This window comes from Mustela erminea, chromosome 9 (assembly GCF_009829155.1).
Source record: "Mustela erminea isolate mMusErm1 chromosome 9, mMusErm1.Pri, whole genome shotgun sequence".
Classification (NCBI taxonomy): Eukaryota; Metazoa; Chordata; class Mammalia; order Carnivora; family Mustelidae; genus Mustela; species Mustela erminea.
Genome location: NC_045622.1, coordinates 8543851 through 8568332, shown reverse-complemented (window position 1 = coordinate 8568332; position 24482 = coordinate 8543851). Strand labels below are relative to the sequence as shown.

The following is a 24482-nucleotide window of genomic DNA, read 5'->3' as shown; positions in this document are numbered from 1 at the left end:
ATGATATTCCTTATTTTCCAAAAATAAGTGAATCACATGTTTTATATTGATGAAGCACTTAGAATTAAAGAAGCCTTGTAAAAATTGAACATTTTTCAAGTATGCAGGCCCACAGAATTTCCCTCACCCTTTACATATTTAACAATGTCAGAACAACAATGATAATATCTTGGCTTTAAATAGCTCCTTGACATCAGCGAATTCAGAGAACTGAATGATCTTTACTTCGCCTCTGCCTTCTTGACAAACGCATCTTCAGCTATGGTCAGTGAGAAGTCTTTGTAGTTGCCCAAATCTTGACAACATAGAAAGCAGATCCTGTGTATTTGTTCTCCAGTGCCGGATGTCTTTTAGTATGAAGATGTTTCTAAAGATGGGCAGCGGTAGTTTTGAGAGGAGTGGAATCTCAGTAGAATCTACTGAGAATCAGTGGAATCACGGGTGTGTTTACACTCGTGATGAAATTATTTTCTCTACAATGATCTTTCCTTAGAGTTCAGAGCAATTTCCGTGGTTTCAGTCCAGATCCTCTGGAGACCTGGTAAAACCTCTGAGACTGAGTTAAGTGACTTCCCTAAGTGATAGAGCTAGAGTTAGAGGCGGAGTATTTGGGGTCCCATTTTTTGACACAAAAGATAATATTAGATCGACTTAAGTAAGAAAAGTGCTTGGTTAGGGGTGGGAGGTTTGGAGTAGCATTCTGCTTTTCTGCTGATGTCTTCTAGGAGAGTTTGTGGTTTCAAATACTTGTTTGTTTTATGGCTGCTGGTTGATATAATGTATATTTAAATACAATAGTATGTATATATACACACATACATACAACATAGGATTTCTGGTTATAATTGTGTTTTTTTAAAAATTGTGTTTTTTAATAATAAGACTAGCTAAAATGGAGTTAAAGGATAGATTCTCACAAATTCTTTATATGCAGAGTATAGGCTTGCAGAACTGAACTTGTCTGCCGCATCTTGTCTGTGAGTTGAGGAAAAGCAAGGAATATCCATTTGGAATTTCAGTTTGCTTTTGAGTGTGTTTTTTTTCATTTTCTGTGCTTGTTGGGTTCTCTACGCCATTCCCAGTAGCAGGAGTTCACTCATAGACCTGGAGGGTCTTGTGTATTCTCATCAGAGTGGTGGGATCCAGCAATAGTTGTTGAAATTGATTTCTCTAGGCAACTTTCATACTTCAATTTTTCATTCTATGAAATACCCAAATAAGTTAAATCTTGTTATGGTGAATTGTCTAGCCTTGCTCAAAATTAATAGTTTACTGGAGCTTGAACTCATTTTGCTAATTAGAGATTTTTTTTTAGTAGATGTATTACAGTGCAGTTTAATCTTCACCGTATGACATTTTAGAGGAAATAGATTGCCTTCCTGGAGCTAGAAGCTAAGAGAGAAAATTCTTGGCACTTAAAGATAGCTCGTCTTAGTTTTTATTGACACTTGGTGCTTGAAGTTGTCCAGCCTCCTGGTGTGCTGGTGACCGTTCTTTCCTTCCACAAGTACTTTTGGACTGCTGCTGGGTGCCAGGTACATACGGGCACCAGGGGACACCATGCTGGCCCAGACTGACTCAGTTTCTGCCTCCATAGAGCTTAGAAGGCTCAACACAGAAGTCCTGGGCTTCACTAATGTTGCTTACAGGGCGATATGAGAAAATGTAATAAATCAAAATTTATTAGATGTTTTAGAAAGAAAGACATGCTGCATACTGCTTAGACGCATTAAATTCCTGACTTATGCCAGCCGTTGTTGCTGTTTGACAGCCTCAGTTTAGGAGCAGACTGTACTTAACTCAGGGCAAAGTGAACCGCTTTTCTCAACTTCGGTCCTCCCACTTGACTTAGAGGTTACGGGACAAATTGATTTTGATGGATCTTTCGCATTTTCCCCTTAAAGTCTTAGAGGATTCTTTACTGCGTTTGTTTACCAGACTTTTCAGTGACATTTGAGAAATGAGATCTCTTAAACACGGAGATGGTTTCTCTGTGATGTTCCTGAACTGCTCGTTGGCCCTTGCCAAAGATCTCTATTTTTAAAGCTACGTGCGTCATTGTCATTTCCAGCTGATAGATGCCTGAATGCGAGTTCACATCCTTCCTGTCTTAGGACTTGTGGGGCTTGGCTCTGGCAGCGGGATAGACAGCAGGGAAGGTCACTGAGGAAAGGAGGCTGGGCTGTGAGTTCTTTCCTTGTCCCCCACAGGCATAGTACACTGCGATAAGTGTGTTCTTGGGTACAACTGGGGAGCCCACCCCTGTTGTTAACTTTTCTCCGTCTCAGAGTCTCCTTGCAGCCTTTTGGTGGCTTTTGAAATTACTCTCCCCAAGTTTCAAAACTGTACTCCTTTGATTCTTCTCCTACAACCTCTCTAATGACCTCTTCTGTGCCTTGCTTCTTCACGTCTGGCTCAGTGCTGTAGGCCTCCTCCTGCACGTTATTTGTGCTCTTCCACTCCTGTCTGCTCCTCTCTTTTGTCCTGTTTCTTACCATTTCACCTTTTCCTCCCTTCTCTTAGTTTCACCTTTTTTCTTGTACTCTTGTGCGCATTTGTTCACAGTGTTTTGGTACTTCCTGTGCACCTTGTACTGGGTATGGTTTGGGAATGCACAAGGGAATGAGATGGACACAGCTCCAGCTTCCACAGAGTTTATTGGCTTCCCAGTTAATTCACAGATTATTATTATGGAGTTTTTTTTTTCCCCCCCAAGATTTTATGTATGTATTTGAGAGCAAGGGAGAGAGCAGGAGGGAGAGGATCTCCAGCAGACTCCCTGCTGAGCACAGAGCCCAGTGCTGGGCTTGATTCTACGACCTGAGCTGAAATCAAGAGTCAGTCGCCCAACCGACTGAGCCACCCAGGTGCCACAAGTCATGGAGTGTTTTAATGGAGACGTAGTGGTTGCTGTGAGAGCATATAACTTGGGGAACTGTCCTAAGGAGATCATTTTTGGCTGGGATCTGAAAGATGGTGGGGGATTTATGAAGTGGGAGTAGGCAGTGTTGTAGGCAGTTGGAACAGCAAACACCCATTAAGTCCCGGTGTTCCAGGTACAGGGACCTTCTTTCAGTTCTTTGGGGTAAAATACAACATCTTTTCTCTATCTCAGCTAGACTGACTCTTCATTTGCAGTCCCTTCTTTTCTCCCATTCACTGGGTTAGAAGTCTTGGTGTCACTGGTTTCCTCTGAAATAAGCCCGAGACTTACCCTTTCTTTCCTCTTTCCCCCTGCACAGAACCTCAGGGTGCCTCCACTCACAGCAGGGCTGAATGAATGCCTTAGTGAGCGGAGTGCTTGCTTCCAGCCTTTCCCTCCAGTACTGCTATATGCCTCCCCACCCCCGAACCTGCATAGCCAGTATGCATGCATCTCTCTCTTTCTGAGACCCATTTTTAAATCACTTCACTTTTTGACTGAAAAGCCTAGAGTAGAATCCTGATGCACAGAATCTAGATTCTCTTGATTTGGGTTGTCAGCCCTCAGAATCTCTCTCCACGTTTCTCAGCACACACCTCCTGGGACCAGCCGGTATTTCTCCTGTTTTCCCCTGTAAACCATGCTCATTTCTGCTGTTTTGACTCTGTTCTTTCTAACTTCTACCACCATCTCCAGGAAATCTTTTCAACTCCCAGTGATTTCTTCCTCTCTAAACTCTGATTGTTCTTATAATACTGACTTTTTCTGTATTTTATATATGCTAATGTCGTTTCTTGACCTCAATTATAAGTTTAGTAATGGAGACATGGCCACAAAAATTTTGTATATTCTAGTTTAGACTTCATCAAATAGGTACTTAATAAAGGCTTTGATGATGCCCTGAAGATTCTTTTTAGTGTCATTTAGTAGATGCTGCTAATTCATTGCTAATGGAGAACTGTGAGTAGTTAATCTTGTCCTACATGTTGGGCATAGCTTGAATTGACAGTAAACACTGATGGCAACTGAGAACAAGAACAATTCATTTTAATGGGCCATAATGCTCCAAAGCTCTTTCCTGTCAGTCAAGTTCTCACACTTCATGGACTTAGTCAAAGATTCCTTCTACTGTTACAGCGATCTGTGTAGTCCTTTATAGTTTACAGGTTTTATTCAAGTGAATCCTTTCATTGAATCCTCATTATAACTCTCTGAGGTAAATGATATTATTCTTATTTTACAGAAGAAATTGAGGCCTAAAAAAGATAAGTGAGTATGGGTCACCCATCTAGTTTGTGGTGGAGGCCAGACCTGAATCTAAGCCCCTGACAGAGAGTTCCTCTTCTAATTGTTTAAATAAATGTTTTCTCTAGCTTGACTCAGATAAAATTGACACACAACATTGTCTAAGGTACACAGCGTAGTGATTTGATGAATGTGTATGTTGTACAGTGATGACCACAGTTGGGTGAGTTAGCATGTCTATCACCTCACATAACAAAAAGTTACTTTTTTTTTTTTTTTAATGCTGAGAACATTTAAGATCTGCTCTCTTAGAGTTCACATGTACAACATTGTATTGGCTCCCTACCCCCCCTTTTTTAGAGAGGGGTGGGGGGGAGAGAATCTCAAGCAGACTCCCTGCTGAGTGTAGAGCCTAATGCAGGGCTCGATCTTACAACCCTGAGCCAAAATGGAGTTGGACGCTTAACCGACTGAGCCACCCAGGTGCCCCTACAACACCATATTGTTAATGATGGTTGTTATTAGGCTGTACTTGAGGTCCTCCGAACTTAGTCATCCTGTAACTGAAATTTTTACCCTTTAACCTCTCTCCACTTCCCCTAGACCCTGGTAACCACCATTACACCTGTTTTTGTGAGTTCAACTTTTCTAGATTCCACAGTTAAGAGAGATCATATACTATTTGTCTTTCTCTATCTTAACTTCACTCAGCATAATGCCCTCAAGATTAATCTTTTCACACATAGCAGGGGTTCCTTCTTTTTTATGGCTGAGTAATATCCCTGTGTGTGCATGCGTGTGCACATGGACTTTGACTAAGTCCATGAAGTGTGACATGTGCGTGTGTTACATACGTATCACATTTCATCCACTGACAGACATGTAGGTTGTCTCTATGTCTTAGCTCTTGTGAATAATGGTGCGATGAACATGGGATTATAGATGTCTCTTCAAGATAGTGACTTCATTTTCTTCAGATATATACTCAAAAGTGGGATTGTTGGATGATGTAGTAATTCTTTTTAAGTTTTTAAGGAACTTTCTTACTGTTTTCCATAATGGCTGTACCAATTTACATTCCCGTTAACAGTTTTCAAGGGTTCTTTTTTCTCCACATCCTGGCCAGTAATTGTTATCGCTTGTCTTTTTGATAATAGCCATTCTAACAGATGCGAGGTGAGGTGGTATCTCATGGTTTTGATTTGCATTTCCCTAATGATTGCTGACATTGAGCACCTTTTTATGTACCTGTTGGCCATGCATGTATTTTCTTCGGAAAGTGTCTCTTCAGGTCTTTAGCCCATTTAAAATCAGGTAATTTGGTTTTTTGCTCTTGAGTTGTATGTTCTTATCAGTTAAATGGTTTGCAAGTATTTTTTTTTCCATTCCATAGGTTGCCTTTTTATTTTGTTGTTTGTTGTTCTTTTCTCTAAATAACTTATTTCTTCTTTAATAAAGAACCTGCCCTTGGGGCACCTGGGTACTTCAGTCAGTTAAGTGTCTGCCTTCAGCTCAGGTCATGATCCCAAGTCCTGGAGTAGAGCCCTGCTTCGGGTTCCCTGCACAACAGAGAGTCTCTTTGTCCCTCTCCTACCCCTCCCCCCAAGCTTGTGCATGCTCTCTCTCTCTCTCAAATAAATAAGTAAAATCTTTAAAAAAGAAGAAGAGGAGGAAGAAGAAGAAGAAGCAGAAGAACCTGCCCATGATCATAGCTAACCATTTTCTACTGGGAGCCTTTGTCCTTGTGTGTTTTAGTTGTTCATTAACTGCTTGCTGGAAAAAAAAAAAAAAATCAGCAGCTGCTTTCCAAAAAGGATGAAGAGGTTATATATTTTTTAATGGACTGTTAACTCAAGTAATATGATTTTGCTATGGTATTTTTCTAACAACATTAAATGGAATTTACATATGGATGGTGTGATGAATGGAACCAAAAGCTACTGATTTAGTTGGGTATTAGCTAGTTACTACCCAGGGTTTTGAGAGACCCCTGTATCCAGAACCAAATCTAAATAATCAGACCTGGAGTATGCCTGGCCAGAAAAGGCCAGGTTGAGGTCAAATATTGAAATGTTGTACGGAGGCCATCTAACCGAAGGAGGTCTTGGCATGAGACCGTGGGAGTCTCTGCCCCTGGTTGCTTCTATTTGACTACAGAGGCATGGCGCTTGCAAAGCTTTTAAAAACTTGTTTCATGTTTTTAAAATCCTTGGGAGCTACAGAGTGGGTGTTGAGACCAGAAAGTCTGCTTCCTGAAGTGTTTATGCGAAGAATCATTTTTAGAGTTATGTGGAATGGAATTGGGTCTGACGTCAATTCCCAGTGTGCCTTCTCTCCCCTGGAGGAATAGCCCATATGTAGAGACAGATGTGAAACTCAAGACTTTTACATATAAATAATGCTAGGAGAGAATGGGAACAGTACTGTGAGTTAGAGGCGGGGTGGAGGGGTGGGGGGCGAGACAGAGTTTACTGCAGGCTAGAAGTGAACAAGTTGTTTTTAAAAGCACTTTTTAAAAACCTTTAGTTGTATATAACCCATAAGCCTAAATGTGCACAAAACACAGGTGTACTTCAGTAATATTAGAGGCAGGTGCCTGTGTAACGTCACCAAGGTCAAATACTAGAGCATTGCCCCCATCCAGAACTCCCGCAGCAACTCCTTTTGATCACTGCCCACTCCCCTCTTCAGGGGGACTCAACTGACTTTTTATGGTAATAATTTCCCTGCTCTTCTCTCTAGATTTACTGCTTTTATTTGCATTCTTAAATGATTTAAATTAGTTTTGGCTGTTTTTGAACTTCATGTACATGGAATCATACTGCATTTTCTTTTTCTTTTTTTTTTTCATTTTGCATTTTTCAACGCTTTGTTAATAATAATCACACATGTTGTTGCATGTAGCTGTAGTTTGTTTTCTTTTGTTACTGCATAGTATATCTTTGTGTGACTGTACCACAGGGTATTATTTTACTGTTGGATGTTTGCTGTTTCTGGTCTGGGCCAACTGCAAATAAAGCCACATTGAACATTCTTGAATTGTCTTTTGGGGCATGTATTTCTATTGGATATACATTAGCTTGTATCACAGTGAAATTACCAATTTTATGGATTAAACAGTGAAATATTAATTATTTCATACGGTTCATTCTAGAACCTGAGGATATAAATGTTGAATCATAGCAAATGTATGTGTTCAATTTTTGTAGATTCTGTGAAATAATTTTCTAAAAATGGTGTGCCAATGTAATCTCCTGTCAGCGAGGGACAGATTTGCTCCACAATCTGGCCAGCACTTGGTATTATAAATTTTCATTGTGATTTTGATTTGCATTTCCTTAATTTCCTTAATTACTGATGAGGTTGAGCATTGTTCATTTGTTTTTGGCCATTTAGATTTCTTCTTTGTACCTGTCAAGGTCATTTGACTATTTCTTCTTAAGTACCTGTTAGTCATTTGCCCATTTTTCTATTGGGTGGTCTGTCTTTGTCTTTGTTGACTAGCAGGTATTCTTTACATATACTAGATAGGAATCCTTGATGGTTGAATTTGTTACATATTTCTTCGCCATTCTGTGGCTCATCTCACTCGCAGAAGGGTGTCTTTGGTGAATAGATATTTTAATGTAGTCAAATTCATCCATTTTTTGGGGTGGTTCATGCTTTTTGTGTCTTGTCTAAAAAGACTTATACTATAAGATCTTGAAGATCTTCTGAAGTTATCTTCCAAGAGCTTTGTAATTTTGCCTTTTTCATTTAGTTCTATAATCCATCTGCAGTTGGTGTTTGTGAGTGGAGTGAGGTTGAGGTCCATTTTCTCCCCCAGTGGGTATCCAGTTGTCTCAGCACCGGTCAGTGAAGAGACCATCCTCTCCCCACTGACCTGAGGTATCACTGGGACATAAATCATCCTGCATCCACTCTAGGCTCTATTCTCTTCATTAGTCTTTCAATCTATTCCTACACTAAACACCTCTCATCTTAATTACTCTAAATTTATAGCAAGTAAGCCCATCACCTTGCTTTTCTTTCCTAATGGTGCTTTGGCTGTCCTTGTACATTTCCTTATACATTTTGGAATTAGCTTATCAAGTTTTACCAAAAAAGTCTGATGGAATTTTTGAGATTGCATTTACTATATTGATCAATTTATTTAGACTTTAAACAGTGATTGTTTAGGACTAAGTTTTATCTCTCCATTTAATACTATACTGTCAAATTTTTTGAGATTAAAATTTATTTCAACAAATTTTGATTGTGATAAAATTGACAACTTCAACTGTTTTTAGGATACAATTCAGTGGTATTAAACACATTCACACTGTTGTATAACTGTCTCCACTCTCTATTTCTAGACCTTTTTTTTTCTTTTTAAAATATTTTATTTACTCATTTGACTGTCAGACAGAGACCACAAGTAGGCAGAGAGGCAGGCAGAGAGAGAGGAGGAAGCAGGCTCCCCGCTGAGCAGAGAGTCCGATGGGGGCTCAATCCCAGGACCCTGAGATCATGACCTGAGCTGAAGGCAGAGACTTTAACCCACTGAACCATCCAGGTGCCCTTTCTACACCTTTTTTAACATTTCAAACTGAAAATTGATAGGCCTTAGATAGTTTCTTATTTTTTTAGCTTTTAAGATTTTATTTATCTATTTGACGAGGGAGATGGAGATCACAAGTAGGCAGACAGGCAGGCAGAAGGCGGGGGGGGGGGGTAGCAGGCTCCCTGCTGAGCAGAGAGCCCGATGTAGGGCTCGATCCCAGGACTCTCAGATCATGACCTGAGCCGAAGGCAGAGGCTTAACCCAGTGAGCCACCCAGGAGGCCCCCTTAGATAGTTTTTTAATCCATTCTTCCATGATAGTCTTTTGAATTGTTTTCACCTCTTGTTTGTTGTGATTAATGCTGCTGTGAACATTGGGATATAAATATCTGTCTTGGGGCACCTAGGGTCCTGGGATTGAGCCCCTCGTTGGGCCTCATGGGCCTCTGTGTCACTCTGCTGCTACCCCTGCTAGTATTCCCTTTCTCCCCCTCTTCTGTCAAATAAATAAAAATCTTAAAAATAAATCAATATCTAAAAATAAATATCTGTTGGGGCACCTGGGCGGCTCAGTGGATTAAAGCCTATGCCTTCAGCTCAGGTCATGATCCTGGGGTCCTGGGATCGAGCCCTGCATTGGGCTCTCTGCTCAGCGGGGAGCCCGCTTCCCTGCCTCCAACTCTGCCTACTTGTGATCTCTGTCAAATAAATAAATAAAAATCTAAAAAAAACCAAACAAACCTGTTTTTAGTCCCTGCTTTCAATTCTTTTGGGTACTAGAAATGGAGGTGCTGGATCTTAGGGTAAGCAGTGATTTTTAAAATGCACTATTCAGTGGTGTTTAGTACATCCATACTGTTGTGAGGCCATAACCACTAATTTCAGAATATTTTCATCCTTCCCCACCCCTTACCCCAGGAAAACCCCATGCCCATTAAGCATTTACCTCTCCCATCCCTAGCAACCACTAATTTGCTTTCTGTCTCAATAGATTTGTCTGTTCTAGACATTTCATGTAAATGGAATCACACCATATGTGGTCTTTTGTGGTTGGCTTCTTTCACTTAGCATCATGTTTTCAAGGTTCATCCATGTTATACAATGTATCCTTTTTAAGATTGAACAATACTTCATTGCATGTATTTGCCACATTTTAATTATATGAATATACCACATTATAAATTGATCAGTTGACAGATATTTATCAATGAAATTCCATAATTTTTTATAGAGGACTTTCCCATATTTTTGTTAGATTTATTCCAGGGCATACATTTTTATATTCTTATGAATTATGTTTTTATAATGTAAAAAATATACATAATTTTGAAGAATAAAAGCATTTTCTATATTATCTGCTGTTCCGTAGGAATATATGACATTGATGTTTACATCCTGTAAGTCTAAAGTTTGATAAACTCTCTGAATTCCAAACATTTGTTGGGCAACCAGATTTTATATATACCAATCATATCATTGTGATGAATGAGTTTTATCATCTCTTTCCATGTCTTCTGTCATTTCTTTCTTTTACCTTACCCTGCTGACTGGAATCTCTAGTACAATGTTGAATAAAGTAGTGGTAAGTCTTGACTGATTCCTGATCGCAAGGGAACTTTCAACCCTTTACCATTAAATATGAGGTTTGTTATAAATCTGTTTATGTTTCCAATGGCCTTTATCTTAGCTGAGACCTGGCATTCTAGGAGGACTCTCCATTGGTTTTAGCTTGTAAGAAATGTTTAGTTGAGCTCCTGAGAGCACTTTCCTTCTGAATCAGTCATTTGCGCCAGTCTTAATAGGACTTTTGAAGTCATACTGACTTGGGTCCAGATCTGGCTCTGTCATATACTTGGGATTTTTGGCTAGGACTAGGAACTAGGGACTGTTTAACAGCAGAAGTATCATAGCATGTTCTATTGAATTAGTCAATTCTGTGAGAAGCATGGTACTTATATAGTTTTAAGTGAAATGTATTAATATTCTCTTATGATAACCTTTGATGCTCTGATATATTCCTGTCGAAAGCAGCTGTATGGCTCAGTTTTGCTAATAGTTGCTATATATTTTTTGTAACCTTCTCCACTCTTACAGTTCTGGTATCTCAGTTTTACTGATCTTTTGCTAAGATGCCAGTTCCCATGTCTCTGTCAGTTCTCTTGAATTTGTGAAGGAGATGATGATGCGTGATATTGCTGTGCCACTTAGGAGGTGTAGGGTGACCTCACATGGCTCTGTCAGCAGGCATAGGGCTTCCTCACACATTAGCGTACATGGTTAGGTGATGCGCTTTCAGTCTCTGCGATAAGAGGTGGTAGATTGGAAGGGAATGATAGAAGAGAGTTTTCTGAGTAGCTTGTGGACTCATGTTAGCTTCAGAAGTGCCTGTGAGGCCAGAGGAATTTAATACCCAAACTCGTGTCAGAACTCCCAAAGCTTACCTATATATTTGGCTGGGTGGGTGCATGTCTCTCTCCTGCAACCAGGAGCCTAAATAATTTCCCAGCATCCAACACTGTCATCTGAGGGGAGAGAGCACAGGTAATGTTGCCCAAGGACTTGGAGGTTTGTGTTTCTGAAACTCTGTGGGAATTTTTAGGATTGTAATTGATTTTCCTTATCCTGAAAGGACCTTTGCAATTGCTGATGAAGCGTTGGCCTTTCTCTATTGCAGATTGACATCAGTAAATGCCATTATTTAGTGGATTTGGACACCACAAGAGAAACGCCCCGGGAGCCGAAATATTCATCAAATAGAGATGAATGGATCAGCTTGGCCTACAGACCATTCCTTGATGCTTCTAGGTACGTGGCTAGAGATGTACTAGAGATGGGAATTTCATGTAAATGGAGTCACACCATATGTGGTCTTTTGTGGTTGGCTTCTTTCACTTAGCATCATGTTTTCAAGGTTCATCCATGTTATACAATGTATCCTTTTAAAGATTGAATAATAGAGCGAAAATTAGAATCTTGATCGAATAACTTCCAGTCTTGGGCTGACTGTAATAGCCATCATTTCCTTTTTATATGGGCCCAAACACATCTTCTATTCTTGTCCAGCTTCCTGAGAAATCTAAAAGAGTGCTCTCCTTTTCTAGGCACTGAATGCAAAATTTATTCAGGTATCATTCAAATAAAAGAACCTAACTAAAACAGATCCACTGGAGACAATGCAAATACGTGTTTGACATGGATGACTTTTGGCAATCAACTTCAACTATCTTCCTGAGAGTATTATAACACTGTTAGGAAGATTGTCTATGTCCTTTAACAAGCTAGAAGTTCATATCCATTATTTTTAGGGTCAAGGCTCAGTCAAGGAAGGGGTAGGCCTTACTTGATCTTAAATAGAGGGACCAAATACGGGGCGCCTGGGTGGCTCAGTGGGTTAAGCCTCTGCCTTCAGCTCAGGGTATGACCTCAGGGTCCTGGGATCGAGCCCCACATCGGGCTCTCCGCTCAGCGGGGAGCCTGCTTCCCCCCCTCTCTCTGCCTGCCTCTCTGCCTGCTTGTGATCTCTGTCTGTCAAATAAATAAATAAAAATCTTAAAAAAAAAATAGAGGGACCAAATAGACCAGGGCTTTTCTGGCTCTTCAGAAGGGCCTGAGAAGTAATGACAAGAGGAAAGTCAAGGCCTTCAGGTGAAGGAGTAATGGGGTTGAGTTGGAGGAGTCAGGTGATTTGTGGGTAGAAGTCCAGGGAGGCCTGGTGGGCAGAGTTGCAGAAAAGAAAAGCTAGAGGACCAGGTCCTGAGAGGCAGGTCTGGGACTCAGAAGCCGAGAAGAAGGTGTTTTAAGGAGGAGAGAGTGCTCAGAAGCTGCCGATAAATAAAGTTGAATAAGAACAACTGTTCATTGGGTTAGGCAGCTGATTAAAGCAGTTTTGGTGGAGTGGTAGAGGCGTGGTGACTTGAAAGAGGAGGAGGATGAGAGCAAGAGTAGAATTGAAGATGGTGAAATAGAGAAGTAAGAGAAGCAGAGGGAAGCAGAGAAATAGGGCCATAGCTGGTAGTGGGTGGTACTGTGGAAAAGTGATGATGAGAGATGATTTTGTCCTTAAATCTTTTTTTAATTGTGGCAGTATATATACAATATACATACATATATATATATATATATGTATACATATATATATATGTATACATATATATATATATATGAAACCTGGAATTTGCCATTTTAGGGGCACCTGGGCGGCTCAGTCAGTTAAGTTTCTATCTTTGGCTTGGGTCATGATCCTAGGGTCCTGGGATTGAGCCCCACGTGGGGCTCCCTGCTTGGTGGGGAGTCTCCTTCTCCCCGCCCCGCTCCTGCTGCTTGTGTGCACGCTCTCTCACTTGCGCTCTCTCTCTCTCTCTAAGAAATCTTTTTTTTTTTTTTAAAGATTTTATTTATTTATTTGACAGAGAGAAATCACAGGTAGACGGAGAGGCAGGCAGAGAGAGAGAGGGAAGCAGGCTCCCTGCTGAGCAGAGAGCCTGATGCGGGACTCGATCCCAGGACCCCGAGATCATGACCTGAGCCGAAGGCAGCGGCTTAACCCACTGAGCCACCCAGGCGCCCCATCTCTAAGAAATCTTTAAAAATTTGCCATTTTACCTATTTTAAGTGTATAATTCAGTGGCATTAATTATATTTACAGTGTTGTGCAATCCTTACCATTATCTTTTTAAAAAATTACCATATGCATTTTGTAAGTTTCAGGTGTACACATGTGTTCATGTATTGCCATAGGATTGTGACAGTAGCATCAGCTAACACCTTTATCATATCACATATTTGTTATTTGTGTTTCTGTTGAGAATGCCATTATCTATTACCTATTTCAGTAGCGATCATATTTGTATGCCAATGGAAATGATCTCTTAGCTGAAAAGTGATCATGTAGGAGAAAGGAAGGAATTGTGGGAGCAGTGCCCTTAAGGTGGGAGAGAGGAGACATACCTGTAAGTAGCGGAAATGTTTTGGACAGATGGGAGGTAGGTAGATCATCTCTCTGCAGTGAAGGAGAGGTTCTGTGTCTGTACCAGCCAGTATAGCAGCCAGGAGCTGCATGTAGCTTTTAAACATTTGAAATGTGACGACTGCATGAGGAACTGAATTTTTAATTTTATTTAATCTTAATTTAAATAGTCACGTGTACCTGCTAGAGAGAGCAGAATAGGAACCGGCAGCAGGTCGGTGTGATAATGGGAGTCTGGAATTTCTCTGTCCTGTTTTCTCGGTGAAGCAGGAAGTTAGGAGTATCAGATGAGAAGGGACTATATGGGGATGAGGTTGGAGAATTAAGGAGAGGGAGATAATTGAGGCGAATAGGAAACAAAGAAGCTCAACAAACAGTATGATTAGAAGACAAGATCAAGAACCCACCTGAGTTTTCAGGGGGCCAGTGTGGTTGCTTTCTTCTTCTCCAGCTGTAGAGAGAGCCACAGTGCTGAATCACAGAACAGGTGAATTTAACCAGAGGGGTTTTTTTTTTTTTTTTTAGTTTTTTAAAACAAATTCATGGAAGTATAATTTACATACCATAAAATCCATCCATTTTAAGTGTACAATTTAATAATTATTGTTTGCCAGTTGTATGTATGTAAGTGGAATTATGTAATACATGGACTTCTGTAACTGGATTCTTTCGCTTCGCATGTTTTGGTGGTTCGTTCATGTTATAGCATGTATCAGTTGGTGTCCTTTTTTGTTGTCGAATACTATTCTTTCATATGGATAAAAGCATTTTGTGTACCTCTTCCCCAGTTCATGGATTCTTGGGTTATCTCTACTTTTCGGGTATTGTAAATAATGCTGCTGTGAACGTTGATGCACGCTTTTGTGTGCAAGTTGGGTTTAGGCCAAGAAAGTTCAACAAAGCAAGAAGGGGACAAGGGAGTTGAGTTTATGGAGGAGAGTGGTCATGGCTGTAAGCTGGATGAGGAGGGTTGGGGGTTCTGCGGGAGTGGAGGGCCATGAGAGGTGGTGGGATCATGGATTGATACTCACACGTGGTCAGATTGGACCAGTAATAGGAGAGAGCTGGAGGGGGAAGCCGCAGTGATGTTGGGAAGCTCTCTGCACCACACGTAGTCTTCATTATTGTTACTTGATGTGGTACTTGGGGTAGGTCGCTCCTGGGCCTTCTATTCTGAGTTGAGAAAACTCTGAGAACAGGAGGTCTGGCCCTGGGAAGATCTCCAGCTCTGAGGGGACTACAGACCCCAAGCAACCTTCCTGTTAGCGAAGGGAAACTGAGTGGCTCACAAATACTGACCAGCAATCCACTGGCTACAGAAAAAACTCTGTTAATAGCAGGTGGGGCAGGGGAGTAGTTTTCAGGTGACTTTTTTTCCCCTTTTGGTTTTGAAGGGCTGACATGAGAGGAGCTGCCCATCTCCCCATTTCCCCTTCTGGTGGCCCCCTAGAACCGCAGCTGGTGCCCATAAATGGAGAGCCTTTGGGACAAGGCAAAGCAGTGTGCTTGGACACTTCCCATGTGAGAATTTGAAAGCTCTTGACGAAGGAGCCAAAGGTTTTGGTCACCTTCCCACCTGCCTCGTGGTGAGCCGAGGGTGACCGGAGCCCCTGGTATGTCACACAGGTGTGGTGGCTCCTCTGCGTTCAGGCTCCTCAGCGCTCCTAATAGGCTGGATGGTACAGACAGAAATAAAGCATAATGGGCTCAATTTGATCAACATGTATCGAATATCTTCTACCTTTAAGACTTCAGACTGTGTGCAGACAAGACTGCTGCCTTGGGGAGTTTATGGTAAACCTGGCGAGAAACACCATCAGAGAAGTGCCACTGAAGCATAGGAGGGGTGTGGCAGTTCCACGGGACTGGGGTAGGAGGGGCCCAGGAAGATCCCAAGAGGGGGTGACATCTGAGATTGCATTGGTGATCGTGTGGGAGGTGCACTGAAAGGCGGGAACGTTGGAGGCCTAGGAAGAAGTCAGGAAATGATTCTGGTTGGCTAGATGAGAGGCAGCGAGGGAGTGAGCTCAACTGCAGAGCAGGGATAGACTTACGAGATGCGGGGTGTGAGGAAGATCAGGCCAAAATTCACCCAGAATCCCAAAGCTTGCACAGTGGCCTGTAGCAGCAAGCTTTTAGTAGTCTCCTGTGCTCTATCAGAAGTGTTGGGGATTGCTTTCTCTGGCAGGGCTGGTCCCTGAGCAGAAGCGTTTCCAAGTTTGAGCAGAACTCGGTGGAGCCACGGACCCCAAACTTAACTCATCGTATGTCCTGTTTGTCGCTGCTGCTGCTTCGTTTCCCCTCCGCCGGCTCCACACACCTCTGGTGCAGGGGGAGGGAGGGAGGTTAGTGCCTTCAGAGGTTTTTCACTTCCCATAAATTTTACTCATTTCCCATAAATTGGCATTCTTTTCATGACCATAGGCTGGGAAAGAAAAAAAAAAATATGTTGGTTTAAGAACTGGAAAGGTACAGTTCACTTGAAGGTGTACAGAGTACATAGAAGAGAGTAAGGGGTCAGAAGACGTGCCTTGCTGGTTGTTCCTGATTCCCAGATTTACTGAATTTACACTAGAACAGAGATGGTAATATTTTATCTCTTTCATGAGAATGTTGTAAGGACTAAATGAGAGTGGAAATATGAAGATGTTTTTAAATTCTAAAGCATTGTATAAATGTCAGGCTTTTCAATTAATTAGCACGCAGCCTCGGGGTCCAAAATTATGCTGTGTTTCTTTTTCTTACTCAGCATTTCCTGGTATATATTGATGTCACTGAAAGAACAGTGGGATCTCACAGCCCAGTCTTTTTTTTTTTTTTAAAAAGATTTTATTTTTATTTATTTAACAGAGATCACAAGTAGGCAGAGAGGCAGGTGGTGGGGGGTGGTAAACAGGCTCCCTGCTGAGCAGAGAGCCCGATGTGGGGCTTGATCCCAGGACCCCGAGATCATGACCTAAGTGGAAGGCAGAGGCCTCAACCCACTGAGCCACCCAGGCGCCCCTCACAGCCCAGTCTTGCCACAGCAGTTTATAACCGTCAGCACCGTGATGTCTCATGTTGCTGACTTGGGATGATTGAGTTGGGCTGTCCTTTCAGAGCCTGTGTGCCTCAGGGAGACTGCTCTGAGGTGGTTCATGAAATGCTCTTGGGAGCTTGATCCTGGGATGCCTTCCAGCCCTTTCCCTGGGGTTGTTACATTTCCTCTGTCTTCTTGAGACCCTGGTGTTTCTACTTGAGCAATTTCTGTAACAGGGAGAAATATGGCACCATCTGCACGAGATGGTCACTCATGTCTTAGACCCTAGACTGGATGGGGCTGCAGACCTAGTTACTCTGTAGCTCCTCCCAAGGAAAGGGGAAGGTTTTAATAAGCCTGTGACATACCACCACATGCTCTTTTAGAAATGGGAGCCAATTAGTTTCTCAAAGGTTTCAGGCCCTAAAACTTTGAGGGTTCACTTTGAGAGATTATCTTTTTCTTTATTCCATTATCTGTCTGTCTATCCATCTGACATGCATCCAATCAGCATATTTTTTTTGAACACCATCAGGCACTGCGGGGGATCCTAGGTATATAGTGATGAGCAATACGTGCAAATTCCTTGTCCTCTCGGACCTGGGCGTTAAACAACAAGCACACAAATCAATATATGATTACAAACTGCCTTGGGTGCTTTAAAGGAAAATTCCAGGGTGCTGTGGGAGAAGGGAGTCAGCAGCAGGAGGCACCTGCATCTTAGAGCTTGGAGCCAGCTGGTTAGGCAGGTTTGAAAATCAGAAGATATTACGTCCTTGTCACAGAGCTGGATTTTTTAAGGGATGTAAAAGAAGTAATGAGACACAGATTTTGCCCTTAAATAACTTACAGCTTGTGTAGTTACACATGCAAAAAACGACTTGAAAATAATATTAAGACTACAGGAAGTGCCGGCTTATGTGCTAGAACTTTCAAGAAAGGGGAGATCTGTGATGGTCAGGGTATGCTGAGAAGCTTCCTGAAGGACCTGGCTGCTGAGTTGAGGTGTAGAGGAAAGGGCGGATTTGTACCTGTGGTAGAGACAGCAGAATCGTCTAGATAGTTCAAGGAGAGGACATCATGAGCCCAAGTGGGAACATAAAAAGAAGCCCTTTGAATGGAGCGGCTGAGGGTTAGTCAAGAAGAACTTAATTTACCTCTTTCATTAGCTTAAGTTGGCTTTTAGGTAAAGTGATCTATAAGTGATCATCCAAAATCAAAATGCTTTTGAAAATAAAAGGAGCCCTGTCCTGGGCAAATCAAGATGTGTGGTCACCCTGCTTCAGTGTGACCGGAATACAGGGGCTTGCTCAAAAAGCAGCGGGGAGGAGTGGAGAATGGATGGTTGCTTTGCCCAGCAGTCCGTGCCGATGTGCGGATTTGCCCATAGCTTGCTTACTTGATTTAATATGCTGACATTCCTTGGTATTGTAATCTAGGCTCAGTCTCAGCCTTCTGAGAGGGAAGGAACCTGGATAATTTGAAGACCATATTGGCACATAGAAATATCCTATGTGCAGACTCAGCTCCAGGGGAAAGCAGCCCAAAGATGATTAGAACAGTAATGATCAGGGCACCTGGGTGGCTCAGTGGGTTAAAGCCTCTGCCTTCGGCTCAGGTCGTGATCTCAGAGTCCTGGGATGGAGCCCCGCATCGGGCTCTCTGCTCAGCAGGGAGCCTGCTTCTCTGCCTACCTGTGACCTCTGTCTGTCAAATAAATAAATAAAAATCTTAAAAAAAAACAGTAATGATCTTTATTAGTCAATAATTGTGACTGGGACAAATTTAGGAATTCTGAATATCTGTGAATACAGGAAGAGGCTTGTTTTCTGTTGAAATTGTTGGAAGACAAGCAAGGCCTTTCCTGTTGGGCTAATGGAGCATGACTCCATAAATAGGGCTGAATATCGTTAGCCCAATTAGGTGAATGGCCACTCAGAAGTCCATTCGTTCATTTCCCATAGGCTGCTTCTCTGTATTATGAGAGGCCTAGAGACCCCTGCCTGAAACAGGACCCAGGCAGAAGTTCTTACCCATGTTCTGGTCTCCCCTTGCACACAACTGGTGCCAAAGCTGTGCCTTTCTTTCCCTGAGTTTGCCATGTTGATGTCTGGCTAATTTTGTAAAGCTTTCTCTGACTCCCAGGACATGGGGTCTAAACTAGTTATCAATATCACTTTTTAAAGCAGACACATTTGTTACCTTATGGCCGCCTCATATTACATACTTTCTAAAGTAAGAGAGGAATTTTTTTCTTTCTCTGAAGCATGATATAATTGCTGCTTGTATAAAATAGCTTGGCACGTGGGTGGATGTAATACCTACTCTGCGATTCCCCAGAGAGGAGTGAAAGGGGAGCGTTGCCGTGAGTTGCTGGCTCAGGGCTGGATTCCTTCCTAAGTGTGGGGAGAATGCTGGGCCATAGGAATCTGGTGGGAAGTGCCTCTCCAAGACCTTGGAGTTGGCCTCCTGAGACCAGGGCCTGTTTGTAGCTTTGGAATCCAGTTGGGAGGCCCTGCCCCTGCTTCACACAGCTGCTCACCGTCCACGCCTTCCTCCCTCCGCACAGGTCCCTTTTGTCTGGCTTGCTTTGCTTTACCTTTGGTTTTTGGATTGTGAGATTTCCTTCTTTCTTATTTTGGACATATAAGCTGCCTCTAACTGAATTTTAGGCTTGCCTGATGAGGGTCTTGAGATAATGTGAGGCGCCTTACATAGGGCAGGATTTCAAAGCCCTGCAAATTTATAGTTACAGGTGAAAAGTAGATGCAAGGAAGGAGTTAAAAGTTCACGCCTTCAGCTGGCATGGCAGGAGAGGGGCCTCCTGCAGTCAGAGGGCCTCGACAACAGCAAGATGGGACTGTGCGGACGGTATCTGTCCCCTGTGTTCTTTCAATGCCCAGCACAAGATTCTCAGTGGCCACTAAGCTTTACCTGTCATGGAGATTTTTATTTTTTAATTTTTAACAGACTTTTAGCTTCCAAGAAGAAGTGAATCCAGCAGCTGTGAGGCCTAAAGAGTCTGTGGCACCTCTATCCATTTTGGTCTTATGTGGTGGTCTCGTTGGTGGCAGCCATTGTGCCCCCAGCCTCTAACCCCAGCATAAGCAGGGTTATTTATTTCTGGAAGAGAAGAAGAAGATCCTGGAGGATCACTGTTAAGGGCAATTGAGTTGGAAACTTTTGTTCTGGTTATTGTGGTGTAACAAGTCATTCCAAACTTAGCAATACAAAAGAATAGCAATTATTTATTGTTTCCCTCATGGTTCTGTGGTTGACTGGGCTCAGCCAGGCAGTTCTTCAGCTGCTCAGAGTTGTTTGTGCATTGGCCATCAGGTGGTGGTTGGGGCTAGAGGCCTTGCAAAGGCTTCCTCATGTGTCTAGCAGTCCATGCTGGCTGTTGGCCAGAACACCTCCATGTGGCTTCACCCCGTGGCCTACACTTCCTCCCAGTATGGTGGCTGGCTTCCAAAAGCTAGTATCTCAAAAGCTCTAAAGTTTGTTTTTTTTTTTTTTTTTTAAAGGTTTTATTTATTTATTTGACAGAGAGAAATCACAAGTAGATGGAGAGGCAGGTAGAGAGAGAGAGAGAGAGGGAAGCAGGCTCCCTGCTGAGCAGAGAGACCCATGCGGGACTCGATCCCAGGACCCTGAGATCATGACCTGAGCCGAAGACAGCGGCTTAACCCACTGAGCCACCCAGGCGCCCCTAAAGTTTTTTTTTTTATGACCGCGCCTGGGAATGCATACAGTGTCTCACTCATGTCTCATTCTGTTCATTGAAAGCAAGCCACTCGAATAACCCATGTTCAAGGAGAGAGGAATTAGATTTTCCCTGTCGATGGGAGGAATGTCAAAGAATTACGGACGTGTTTTAAAGCCATCACAGCTCTTTTGATGCCATTCCTCATCCAAATTGGATAATTTTTGAAATTTTCCTTTTTAAAAGAAATTTCTAGCAGAAGAGACATATGGTGCACAAAATAGTCCAGCAGGCCGTTCATCTGCAGCTTTTTGCTCCCCAGGTGGAAAGGGAGTCTACACCCTATGGCGGTATTTGGTTGCAGGCCAACAGTTTGACTTGCTTCAGATGGTGTTCATGTCCTTCGGGTGGAATTAGTTCTCCCTCCTAATCAGTAACCGCAGTGCTCTTGTCTTTTCCCTGCATGGCAGTCATGGTGGTACCGCAGCTCCTTCAGCTCTGCCGGGAATACTGAGAAATTGTAAGGAAGACGGGATCAGGGTTTCTGAACTTTGTAATTCTTTACAGTGCATTATTCTCACTATTTTGTTTCTTTATCAGTTTTTGGCTTCCCCCCTCTTTTTAAAAATCTTATCCCAGATACTTTGCTGGGACCTTTCATCCGGCAGAGCTACCCCAGGCTAGATTTGGCTTCAAAAAACATTGGCATTTTGCTCACCGCAGTCTTCAACTGCTTAATCATTGAGATCTTCTGACATTTTAAGAAGAACAGACCTTTTTTTGGTTTTGTTTTTCTGAAGCTCAGAAACCGTGCTTCCCGGTGTTCTGAAATTCTCTAGAAAGAGGCTGTGTACAGACCATCTGTGCTGAGTGCTATAGAGACTCAGGTTTGCAGAGTGTGTACAGTCTGTAGGATTGGCCCCCCTTTTTAGCTTAGACCAAGCAGCTGGCGTCATCAGAGGTCTTTATTCTGAGTTCCTTGAGGGTAGAAACCACAAATCTTGAATCGCTACTAACACCTAGCACATACTAAGGTCTCAGAAAATATTTATCAGTTATTTGTTGTATTTCAGGTTTTTTTTAAAGTATAGTTGACATACAATGTTACATTAGTTTGAGGTGTACAACAGTGTTTCCTCAAGTTTATGCATTATGCTGCTTTGACCACAGTATAATTGCCATCTGTCACCGTACATCACTCTTACAGTATCATTGGCCATATTCCTTATGCTGTGTCTTTTATTCCCGTGACTTATTTATTCCATGACTGGAATCCTGCATCTCCCAGCCCTTCACTCATTTTGCCCATCCCCTACTGACCTCCCACTAACATCCCTCAATTTGTTCTTTATATTTATAGGTCTGATTCTATTTTTTGTTTATTCATTTGTTTTATTTTTTTAGATTCCACACATGAATGAAATCATGTGGTATTTGTCTTTCTCACCCTGACTTATTCACTTAGGATACTATCCTCTGGGTCCATTCATGTTGTCTCAAAACGCAGTCTCCTCCCTTTTTATGGCTGTGTAATATATTCATTGTGTGTATATAACACATCTTTTTTTAAAGTAAGTTTTAGCTTTAATTCCAGTGTATTTAACATACAGTGTTGAATTTCTTTCAGGTGCACAATATGATTGTGATTCAATAATTCTATACATTACTGAGTGCTCGTGATGTTACGTGCGTTCTTAATCCCCTTCACCTGTTTCACCCATTCCCCTCCTCCCTGTCCTCTGATGACCATCAGTTTGTTCTCTATAGTTGAGAGTTTGTGTTTTGGGTTCTCTCTCTCTTTTCCTTTGTTGATTTGTTTCTTAACTTCCACATATGAATGAAATTATGCAGTATTTGTCTTTCTCTGACTGACTTATTTCACTTAGCATTACACTCTCTGGGTCCATCCAGTGTATTGCAAGATTCATTTTTATGGCTGAGTCATATTCCATTGTACATATGCCCACCGCATCTTCTTCAGTCATCTGTCGATGGGCACTGGGGCTGCTTCTGTATCTTGGCTGTTGTAAATAATGCTGCAAGAAACATAGGAGTGCATGTTTCTTTTTGAATTAGTGTTTTCATTTTCTTTTGGTAAATACCCAGTAGTGGAATTACAAAATCATATGATATTTCTGTTTTTAATTTTTTGAGGAACCTCCATACCGTGGTTGTACTAGTTTGCATTCTCACCAATGGTGCGCAAAGGTTCTTTTTTCTCCACATCCTTGCCAACACTTGCTGTTCCTTGTGTTTGTGATTTGGGCCATTCTGACTGGTTTGAGGTGATATCTCATTGTGATTTTGAATTGCATTTCACTGATGATGAATGATGTTGAGCATCTTTTCACGTGTCTGTTGGCCAGCTATGTGTCTTCTTTGTAAAATGTCTGTTCAGGTCCTCTGCCTGTTTTTTAAAGGGTTTGTTTTCTGATGTTGAGTTGTATGAGTTTTTTTAATATATTTTGAATATAAACTCTGTATCAGATATATCATTTGCAAATATTTTCTCCCATTCAGTAGGCTGCTCTTTAGTTTTATTAATGGTTTCCTTCACTGTGCAAGAGCTTTTTATTTTGATGGTAGTCCTAATAGTTTATTTTTGGTTTTTGTTTCCCTTGCCTGAGGAGACATCTAGAAAAATGTTGCTATGTTTCTCTGATGTCAGAAAAATTACTGCCTGTGTGCTCTCTTATAGGATTTTTATGGCTTCGGGTCTCAGATTTAGATCTTTTTTTTTCTTTAGAGATACATTTATTATTTGAGAGAGGGAGAGTGCATAAGTTGGGGGAGGGGCAGAAGGCGAGAATCTCCCCAGACTTCCTGCTGAGCCGGGAGCCCAGTGCAAGGCTTTATCTCAGGACTCAGATCATGACCTGAGGCAAAATCAAGAGTTGGATGTTTAACTGACTGAGCCACACAGATGCCCCTCAGATTTAGATCTTTTTTTTTTTTTTAAAGATTTTATTTATTTATTTGACAGAGCGATCCCAAGTAGGCAGAGAGGCAGGCAGAGAGAGAGGGGGAAGCAGTCTCCCCACTGAGCAGAGAGTCTGATGTGGGGCTCGATCCCAGGACCCTGAGATCATGACCTGAGCCGAAGGCAGAGGCTTAACCCACTGAACCACCCCAGATTTAGATCTTTAATCCATTTTGAGTTTTACTTTTGTGTGCGGTGTGAGAAAGTGATCCTACTTCCTCTTTTTGCATGTAGCTGTGCAGTTTTTTCATCACCATTTGTTGAAGACACTCTTTCCTATTTATTGTGTGTTCTTGCTTCCTTTGTCAAAGATTAATTGACCATAAGGTGTGGGTTTATTTTTAGGTTCTCAATTCTGTTCTCTCGATCTGTGGGTCTGTTTTTGTGCCAGTACCATACTGTTTTGATTACTACAGCTTTGTAGTATATCTTGAAATCTGGAATTGTGATACCTCTACCTTTGTTTTTCTTTTTTTTTTTTTTTTTTAAAAAGACTTTATTTATTTATTTATTTGACAGAGAGAGATCACAAGTAGGCAGAGAGGCAGGCAGAGAGAGGGAGAGGAGGAAGCAGACTCCCTGCCGAGCAGAGAGCCCGATGCGGGACTCCATCCCAGGACCCTGAGATCATGACCTGAGCCGAAGGCAGCGGCTTAACCCACTGAGCCACCCAGGCGCCCTACCTTTGTTTTTCTTAAGATTGCTTTGACTCTTTGGGTCCTTGTGTACCATACAAATTTTAGGATTATTTGTCCTAATTCTATAAAAAATGCTGCCAGTATTTTGCTAGGGATTGCTTTAAATTGTAAATTGCTTTAGGTAATATGGACATTTGAGCAGTATCCGTTTTCTGAATCCCTGAGCATAGACAAAGGAAGCAAGAACACATAATAAATAGGAAAGAGTGAATCCCTGAGCATAGACTATCTTCCATTTGTTTGTGTCTTCTTGAGTCTCTTTGGTCACTGTTTTACGGTTTTCAGAGTACAGTTCTTTCATCTCCTTGATGAAGTTTATTCCTGGGTATTTCATCATTTTTGGTGCAAATGAAAATGCTCTTGTTTTCTTAATTTCTCTTTCTGCTACTTTGTTATTAGTGTATAG

At 41.9% G+C, this 24482-nt stretch overlaps 1 protein-coding gene across 2 annotated transcripts in view; it reads left to right on the top strand.

Annotated features, from left to right (window-relative positions):
- Positions 1–24482, top strand: part of ALG9 (ALG9 alpha-1,2-mannosyltransferase) — a 94850-nt gene that overhangs the window by 59925 nt on the left and 10443 nt on the right. For both annotated transcript variants that reach the window (XM_032357266.1, XM_032357267.1), the window contains exon 14: positions 11385–11515. In XM_032357266.1, the coding sequence (XP_032213157.1) occupies positions 11385–11515 (131 nt within the window). The remainder of the gene's footprint in view (positions 1–11384; positions 11516–24482) is intronic.